At 37.4% G+C, this 10,485-nt stretch overlaps 1 protein-coding gene across 1 annotated transcript; it reads right to left on the minus strand.

Annotated features, from left to right (window-relative positions):
* Positions 1-7,056: 7,056 nt before the first annotated feature.
* Positions 7,057-10,465, minus strand: LOC132553411 (uncharacterized). The gene is made up of 2 exons (XM_060217657.1): positions 10,399-10,465; positions 7,057-8,511 (listed from the first exon to the last, which is right to left on the minus strand). The coding sequence occupies exon 2, from the start codon at positions 8,441-8,443 to the stop codon at positions 7,379-7,381; it is 1,065 nt and encodes a 354-aa protein (XP_060073640.1). The 5' UTR covers positions 8,444-8,511; positions 10,399-10,465; the 3' UTR covers positions 7,057-7,378.
* Between the last annotated feature and the right edge of the window lie 20 nt (positions 10,466-10,485).

Consider the following 10,485-nt stretch of genomic DNA (forward strand, 5'->3'; position numbering starts at 1 on the left):
GGCGAAGTATTTTATTTGCTTTTTTATTGAACAGTGTTTAATGCATTGAAAGTTAAACTGATGTTTAAATACATACAAAAACAGCAGGATTACATCAACATATCAGATGTAGAGTCAAGCTGAGAGCACACAAACATTAAAGCTTTCAATATAATTATCATATTCATCTGACAATGAATAAACCAAGACACCACCTTCCATGACACTGAGTTAGAAGTTACATGTGTTGGCCCATGGCTACCCCTTCACCTTACAATACTTAGAGTCAGAGGTAATGTGTTTGAACCTCAGGTCATCCCTTGAAACTTCTGTATGAGACAGAGGATTGTGTTGGCCCCACAGGCCATCTCCTAAAAAATCTGTGGCCTTGAGTAAGAGGATTGTGTTGGCCCCACAGGCCATTTCCTAAAACCTCTGTGACTTTGAGTCAGAGAATTGTTTCCCCCACAGGCCATCTCCTAAAACCTCTGTGACTTTGAGTCAGAGAATTGTGTTGGCCCCACAGGCCATCCCCTAAATCTTCTGTGGCTTTGAGTCAGAGAATTGTGTTGGCCCCATAGACCATCCCCTAAAACTTCTGTGGGTTTGAGTCAGAGGATTGTGTTGGCCCCACAGGCCATCCCCTAAAACTTCTGTGGGTTTGAGTCAGAGAATTGTGTTGGCCCCACAGGCCATCTCCTAAAAACTTTGAGTCGGAGAATTGTGTTCTGTGTGGCTTTGAGTCAGAGGATTGTGTTGGCCCCACAGGCCATCCCCTAAAACTTCTGTGGCTTTGAGTCAGATTATTGTGTTGGCCCCATAGGCCATCCCCTAAAACTTCTGTGGGTTTGAGTCAGAGAATTGTGTTGGCCCCACAGGCCATCTCCTAAAACCTCTGTGACTTTGAGTCGGAGAATTGTGTTGGCCCCATAGGCCATCCCCTAAATCTTCTGTGGCTTTGAGTCAGATTATTGTGTTGGCCCCATAGGCCATCCTCTAAAACTTCTGTGGGTTTGAGTCAGAGGATTGTGTTGGCTCCACAGGCCATCCCCTAAAACTTCTGTGGCTTTGAGTCAGAGGATTGTGTTGGCCCCACAGGCCATCCCCTTAAACTTCTGTGACTTTGAATCAGAGGAATGTGTTGGCCCCACAGGCCATCTCCTAAAGTGTCTGGCTTTGAATCAGAGGTAATGTGTTTGCCCCTGGCTTCCTTCAATGTTCAACGACTATTAATCAGCGTACTGGGTTTGCCCCCAACCACACACTCAACCTTTCATGACTGTGAGTGAGAGGTAATGTGTTGACCCCTGGCTTCCACATTCTACTACTTTGAGTCAGTGGGAATTTTGACCTGTGGTCACTCTCCCCATCTTCCTCAACTTTGAGTCAGAAGTAATGTTTTGGCCCCTTGTCATCTCCTCTACCTTCCATGACTTTGAGTGAGAAGTAATGTGTTTGCCCCTGGCAACCCTCTCCACCTTCCACAACTTTGAGTCAGAAGAAATGAGTTGGGGCCCCTTGGCTAATTACTGTATATAGATTTACAACATGAAAAGTGGGTGTCCTCCTGATGTTATATATAAAATATGAAGTAAGAAGTCACAAATATGACTGTTTCTATAATATATAACATAATACATTATGTATAATACTTCAAATGGTTAAATTTCATGCAGTAATGTATCATTGTATCAAAGTAAGACCACTACAAAAAGTTCTTTATTATCCATCTCACTGACTTCTTTATTTGATATACTTTATATCTCAAAATATCTGTGTGTCCCAAATAAGAATATTTCAGTAATTAAGACTGTCCAAGATTTAAACATAGGTCACAGTTACCTACTTTTATTGACTGGCACTCATTCCAAGATGCATTACTTGGTTATAACTAGAGATGAAAAAGTACATGTAATATTTGGTCAAAACAACACTCTGACAAAGCGAGTATGGTTGCACTCTGTTATCTGTTATAACAGCATTTTGTTGATTTCAGTTTAGTAAATAGTACAGAGAGGTAGATACATGTACTATGTATAGATACCCCCAAACAATGCTTTAGGATACAGGGATTTCATACAAAGGTTAAACTAGAGAAACCATTTATCATGTTACCATTCAGTTAATTTTGTCATGTTACATGGTATAACCTGCTTTGTAACCATACAGATGTACTATTCACAGAGGGAAGATCACAAAGCAGGTCATTTCACCAACATTTAAACAGAGTAACAGTTCAAAGTATAAGTTTACATCTTAAAGAAAAATGAGGTAAATTATCACAATATAACAGACAATTTAAATATTTCCTGAGCTGTTTTAAAAAGGACAAAACCATTGATAATCAACCTTTGAGCACTTCTAGTCAAATATAACACACCTATATTGAGTTCCGACATTGCAACATCTACAAACAGTATGAAACAAATTCAAACCATGCTTGCCAACACCTAAGAACAGCATAAGCCAGACAACATCTTTAATGACTTCATTTAAAACACTTAAATATGTTGTGTAAAAGACCCTACAGTAATATAAACACCTTTTTTCAGATGCTTTTGTTTCCTGTGATAGTAATTATATGATGTTTCTGTTGCTGTGAAAATACATCTATGGTTTTGTGTTCTTTGACAGTATCTGTCTCTGACCAGTGTGTAGGTGTACCAGATTAATGGTATCCTCTCCACCATGACAGTATCTGTCTCTGACCAGGGTGTAGGTGTACCAGATTGATGGTATCTTCTCCACCATGACAGTATCTGTCTCTGACCAGTGTGTAGGTGTACCAGATTAATGGTATCTTCTCCACCATGACAGTATCTGTCTCTGACCAGGGTGTAGGTGTACCAGATTAATGGTATCTTCTCCACCATGACAGTATCTGTCTCTGACCAGTGTGTAGGTGTACCAGATTAATGGTATCCTCTCCACCATGACAGTATCTGCCTCTGACCAGGGTGTTGGTGTACCAGATTAATGGTATCCTCTCCACCATGACAGTATCTGTCTCTGACCAGGGTGTTGGTGTACCAGATTAATGGTATCTTCTCCACCATGACAGTATTTGTCTCTGACCAGGGTGTAGGTGTACCAGATTAATGGTATCTTCTCCACCATGACAGTATCTGTCTCTGACCAGTGTGTAGGTGTACCAGATTAATGGTATCTTCTCCACCATGACAGTATCTGTCTCTGACCAGGGTGTAGGTGTACCAGATTAATGGTATCTTCTCCACCATGACAGTATCTGTCTCTGACCAGGGTGTAGGTGTACCAGATTAATGGTATCTTCTCCACCATGACAGTATCTATCTCTGACCAGGGTGTAGGTGTACCAGATTAATGGTATCTTCTCCACCATGAAGTATCTGTCTCTGACCAGGGTGTAGGTGTACCAGATTAATGGTATCTTCTCCACCATGACAGTATCTGTCTCTGACCAGGGTGTAGGTGTACCAGATTAATGGTATCTTCTCCACCATGACAGTATCTGTCTCTGACCAGGGTGTAGGTGTACCAGATTAATGGTATCCTCTCCACCATGACAGTATCTGTCTCTGACCAGGGTGTAGGTGTACCAGATTAATGGTATCTTCTCCACCATGACAGTATCTGTCTCTGACCAGGGTGTAGGTGTACCAGATTAATGGTATCTTCTCCACCATGACAGTATCTGTCTCTGACCAGTGTGTAGGTGTACCAGATTAATGGTATCTTCTCCACCATGACAGTATCTGCCTCTGACCAGGGTGTAGGTGTACCAGATTAATGGTATCTTCTCCACCATGACAGCCCTGCCTCTGACCAGGGTGTAGGTGTACCAGATTAATGGTATCTTCTCCACCATGACAGCCCTGCCTCTGACCAGGGTGTAGGTGTACCAGATTAATGGTATCTTCTCCACCATGACAGTCCTGCCTCTGACCAGGGTGTAGGTGTACCAGATTAATGGTATCTTCTCCACCATGACAGTATCTGTCTCTGACCAGGGTGTAGGTGTACCAGATTAATGGTATCTTCTCCACCATGACAGTCCTGCCTCTGAAGTCTTTTCACAGCTGATTAAAATTGTTTTCCTTATCAAACGTTGCAAAGGAAGCAATCAAAAGCTAATAGAAAAACTGGAATATGGAATGCATATTAATTCAAGAGGCCTTTTCAGTGTCATGATAAAGAAATTGTGACATTGATGATAGTAAGCCAGTGTCAATACATGCATACCATCAAAACTGTCATCCTATACTAATAATTCTTACAAAGTTATTTCCATTTTTTATGTTCAAAAATGCAAATTTTCTATAAAAATTAGAGTAAAGTTAACTTCTTCTCCAGGAAGAAATGTGAGACCCATTTAAAGCCCGTTAAGATGCTTCTATCCATTAGGAACATTTGATTCTACCATATCTGAGTGTTGAGAAGAAGATTCTTGAAATCTGAATCAATAGGACTCCTTTTGACCCCACCCATCAGCCTGGGCTTGGAGTCTGCGAGGATCCATTAATGCATACCATCAAGCCATCATCTTTCCCTTATAATTCTAACCTAGTTTTGAAATATTTCCAATTTCCAATTACGTTCAAAGATCAATTTTTCCTATATAAACTATAGTAAACTTCAGCCCCTCCAAAGGGACAAATGCAAGAACCTAGGCCTGTGAAATTCACTTGGTATGCTTCCATCTATGAAGAGCATTTGATTCTACCATATCTGGGTGTTGACAAATTTGACACTTTGGGCCCCACCCCTCAAGCCCCTAAGAGGGTTGGGGACCTTGAAATTCACTATTTTGGTTCATCTTAGGCCAGGGAAGTTTTCTGCAAAATTTTATTGAAATCGGTTCAGGGATTTTGAGAAAAAGTTGAAAATGTTAAATTGTTGACGGACACAAAGCGCGTGAGGCTGGACAAAGGTCACCACAAGATTTTGTCTTAGGTGATCTAATAAACAAATATTAGCTATGACAAATGCACAGCTAATCAATGAATGAATAGTATTTATATAAAATGTAAATACCAAAGTCTAAATATGGCACACATTTACAATGTTTTCCATGAACATCATACATTTGATGTATATAAAGTTGACATGAAAGATGGATGATGTCGGGATTAAATCATGTTGTTTCTGGAGGAACCAGTGGAAAGTAACAGTTTACTATCTTAGAAAGTTACGCATTACACAGTATGAAAAGAATAAAGAATTTCAGTTCTTCTTCCAGAAATGATTTACAGAACATTTGGTTGAAAAACATAAAACTCAACAACATATCCCTGCTCCAGATTAACATCTTCACTCCCAGAGAGACCATTAGTCCTTAAACATGACATTGTTTACATCTACAATGACAATACAACATTATTTACATCATACTACCCTTTGGCTGATGTTTCTTTCTTATTTCACCATGTTATCAAACATTCACTTCACTTTACCATTTAAATGACTGATACAACCTTCAAAACTGAATAAGGAAATGCAATGATCCAACGTTCTGGCTAACCTCAGTCATCGATCGGATCATGAAGGGAAAAAAAATGGATACCTTACAGTATTCAAAAGAGCCCCGTCAAGGAAGGTAGATACAACTGACATGGAAGATGGAGCGTCAACATCTGGATTCTGTGATTTGATTATTGGTTTACATGTTTTAGCATGCTAGGCTAGTCATCATCAGAATACTATAACAATGTACTACCAACACTATCACTTGAATGTCGGACAAGAATGTGGCTGATTTTCAAGCACACAGAATTTGTATGTAAACTGTGTTGATATAACTTAACTATAATGGTGCCATTGTATTGTCATTACCATGTGATAAAGACAATTGTAATTATGTCACTGTTGAGTCGTAATTTTAACCTTACCTATGTAAACATATATACTGTTGTTCTGTTGACAGCTAGCCTAGCTAGTTGAAACATGTAAACCAATAATAAAAACCATGAAATCCAGATGTAGATGCTCCATTTTCTACATCCTAATTGTGTACAATGTAATGTATAAATCACCATGTATATATGAACAAAGATTACCTCTATTCCCAGACTTCAACCTTTCATGTTAATTCTTACTAGCAACTCTATGTAATAGTCAAAGGGAGATAACTTACCAGTAAATAACTTTCAAGCACCATCATTTCCTACTTTAATACTGAAATAATTACAAGCAGATTAATAATAATACTGTACTTGTATCTTCTCATCTATGTTGCACATTTTTATGTATGGGCAAGGGGAAAAAAGCCTCTTGAATGTTTCCCTATATCAAAATTATATGGTGTTTACGAATTAAGTGCTTTGGACTTCCCTTTCCTTGAATGTGTATGCAATTTACGATCCCTACACCGATTAAAAAACTGACAACTTAAGGTCTTCTGGTCAAACATTATGGATCTAGACATCAATATTAAAATGATGTGCCATCATAAAGTCATTTGAAGAGTTATCATGTATGTCACATGTAACTCTGACGACAGTTTCATGTCTCTCATTTGAAAATCTGTACCATTGTAAAGCTACACATCCAAATCAGTATTGTGACTCTGTATGACGGCATTGAAATTGGAAAGACGTAGGACATTACAATATTCTGATACAGTGTACTTTACTTAAGCTAATAAAGCAAGGTAAACTTCCTTACTATATAACTTATTTCATGTTTTCCCATCTCATACATAAACATTTTATAATCAAACACATTTGCCCTAATCTTTGTGCTAAAAGCTGTACAAGGATTTTCAGACAGTCAACAAGAAGCAATGAAGAGGTAAATACTTTTGACTGTAGCATAGTAAGGCTTCATACTACTTGTTACATCATTTTTAATATCATTACATGCACTTTTCATAAAAGTTTTATGTTATCGACTGGTATCTATTGTTACAAGAATTCTGGACAAAGTTCTCCCAACATGTGCATACCAAGTAAATTCTAAATATTGAACACTAAGCTTGAACAGTAAAATTTAATAATTCATAGTTATAGAGCAATTATTACATTTCTTTGAATAAATTAGTTATCAAATAATTTCGCAACAAAAAGGAAATACATGTATAAATGATATTCAGGTGGACTTTTTTCTTCATCTTTTTTTAAGTATCATAAAAAAGACAGGAAGCAATATATCATATGCATGCAACGAGGATATCAAATTATTAGATATATCAAAATTCTAATAAGGTTTATATCAATGCACTATGTTTTGAAGTAACTATCTGTGTAATTCAACTAAATCTACAATACTGATTGTTTTTTCTTGTATATTCTTGTTACATTGTATACAAAATAAGGGAATCAAAAACACTTCAATGCTATCTTTTATGCTGCAGTATTAACCGTTAACCAGACTGTAATACAAAATATATAACCAAAATGGTAAAACACAATGGTTGAAAAGATTACAGATATATTTCCTTCATTGGAATCCTGCTGTTCAGGATTTCATCAACATCCTTGAGAATAAGGTACAACTTGAGAGATTCAGGAAGCTGAAACGGTAGACTGCTAATTGTGACTGAGATAGCAGTTCCAAGACTTCTACGAAATGTCTTGCGTGCCAGGTGTCCTAAAGACAGAGGTTGGGTGAGCTGGCGACTACACCATCGCCCCACGGCAGGATTCACTTGGTGTATGTGAGATATCTGTTGCTGAGACCAGCACCAGCCTGCAGCTGTAGCATACAGAATCAACTTCTGCAGTACACTGTTCTTGTTCTCCTTGGAATCCCAGTAAGATTCAAGGTAGTACATGAAGGAATTCACCACATATTCCAGTTCAGCATGTAAACCATAACGTACTAGTTTCACGCTGAAGTCTGAAGCATTCATCAACAATGGGTCTATGCTGTCCATGTAAATTGGTTGGTGTCTATGTAGTTTCTGAAGAAGAAGCTCATGGAATTTGAATGACTTTGAACAATCAATGGCTGCCTGTATAAGCCTGTAAAGAAACAACTCATCATTATATTTCAAGGCAGTTCGTACAACATACATCATAGCATCTTTACAGACTGGTTCAGAATTGGCCTCCATAAGGCACTTGATTATCTGCCAAGCCAATGTATGGCGAGGCTCCAGACGATTGTCGAAGGCAGTTATAACAGCAAGGTCTAATGCTGAACAGTTATTGACATTCAAACAGTTCTTTTTACACAGAGTTTGTGCCAGTAAAATACGAACTAGCTGTAAATGGGTAAGTTTCACTGACAGAATCAAAGCTGTTTCTCCTTTTTCATTCAGTGGTGTATTGATATTTGCACCACAGTTAATCAATTGATCTAGACATTCTCCATCATTGTTGACAACAGCATTTTCAAGTTCTCGCCATGTTGCATTATCAACATCACCCTCATCCTCTGATCCACTGCTTGGCAAGGCGACATCTGCATCAATGTTTCGGTTGATACCTGGCATACAACTTGTTGGCCAGAGGTGATGACCTTTCACATTCTGGTTACCCATCATGCCACATCATTCTAACAAAGTGTCAGGAACGTGATGACAGTTTACCCAAGGTCCAGAAAGTTCATCATCTGAATTCATAAAATAAGTTTATTCAATCATCATTTTTCATACCTCTTTTCACAGGTACAGGAAATGATTAGAAACATGCTACTGTATTGATGTACATATAATTTTCATCAAGGGTTTATCAATAAAAGTCCATCATGGTTATTTACAATAACACACCTTTTGTTTAAATGGAATTGATATTTGGTGATATAGGACTGAATTTTGTATACATATATACTGAAGAAATTAATATGAATCACCTACTTGGGGACAAACTTAAGTATCAACAAGTGGGCATTCACTCTTGTCAATATAGTAAGACACATTTATTAACTTCTGAACTGGACACTCCACTGCTCACAAAAAAAACTGTTCATTGAAAAACCTTTGCCCCAGAACTTAACAACTGTATACATATGGCATTATGGTACAGCATATTCTCTGGACAAGATAGCAAACTGGGAACAAAGGGCCATAACTCTAAATATGTGTAGAAGGTGGTGAGTTGCAGGTCTTGAGTTTATCATAAAACACTGATGAAACATACACATTATTGTAGGTGAGATGAACTAACCCATCGTTTTTATACATTATACACTCTAGATGTATTCCTTGAGGTAAACTTTATGGCATGCAAAATTTTACAGTTTCATGTGGATGAGTGTTTGAGGTGCCACGGATAATGTGATGTTCTGTGATGAGTGACAATCTGAGGTCAAATATAGTCTTCCTCAAAAAAACCCACTAATGCATAATGTTTGCAGTGCAAACCATCTATTTGGACATTTTTGAGAAAACCAATGCCTGGTTTATGATTACAGAGCCTAACTTTCGAATCAATATTTTTACCTGCATCTAAAGAAATATAGCAGTCTACAAGAATATAAATTTTGGATAAATAAGTTTAATATCATGTATTGTATTCTTTTGAGTCTGGTGAATTGGATTTTCCGTGTCTTGTACAGAAATAAGCTTAATTAATTAAATGACCATAAATAGATCTCCCATCTGCACTTTAGAGAAGAATGTATGACCCAGGATGTATAAAAGTGATAGGAGACTGTCAGTCAGTATCTCTTTGTAAACCTACATATAGCAAAGAAATTGTTGTGTTTATATACTTTTTCTCAAAAAGTAAATGACCTTTTCAGAATAAACTGCAGTAAAAAGCTAAACAATTTCAAAACGGATTGTGCTAACTCAAAAACCCACATGTTTTAAATATATTTACATCTGGAATATCTGATATGATAAAGATTATTTCTCAATCAATGGCATTAAATAAAAAAGACATATAATTTTCCACATGATTAATATCAATTTTCATGATACAACATTTTTATAAATTGATTAATATTATTTTGCATTTTTCTTACTGATCAACAATATGGCTGTTGCCAGTGCTGAAGTCAACACCGACACCTACAACTGTGAGGAGAGCAGATTTCATGAATTCAATGACACAGAAAACATAAGAGAGACTTCCACTGGGCATTGTTCTTCCTTCCTATATCATACGTTCCTAGTACAACGATAAATTGGGAACTGATAACAAAACAATGTTTTAACTAATAATGGATAACTACTCTCTCTCTCTATCCATCGACAGCTGTTCCAAGTATAATTAGATGAAACCTGTCAAAGGTCTTAGAAGGTAAACGTAAAAATTCGCCTCGATGTAAGGTGAGAGCTCATGTTCTTAGCTCGGTGTTAAAAACATGTATGTACTTATATGTATAGTACAAACATAGCCTTATTATTTTTATCAGCGAACTGTGGCGGAGTACGCTAGTAGAAGCACTATCGCCAGTCCTTTTGCGTGTCCAGTGTAGGTGTACATAAGATAGGCACTTTGTAACGATTTAGCAGTGTTATATGGAATAACCGAACAATGAATTAAACATTACCTGTCTTTTCATGGTTGCCGTTTTATACAATAGGCCTAATTATAAATCACTGTCAATCTTTTGACAGCAGCAAGCTCAGTTGTGATC

Source organism: Ylistrum balloti, unplaced genomic scaffold (genome assembly GCF_031769215.1).
Source record: "Ylistrum balloti isolate Yb309-2 unplaced genomic scaffold, AGI_CSIRO_Ybal_v1 Utg370324, whole genome shotgun sequence".
Classification (NCBI taxonomy): domain Eukaryota; kingdom Metazoa; phylum Mollusca; class Bivalvia; order Pectinida; family Pectinidae; genus Ylistrum; species Ylistrum balloti.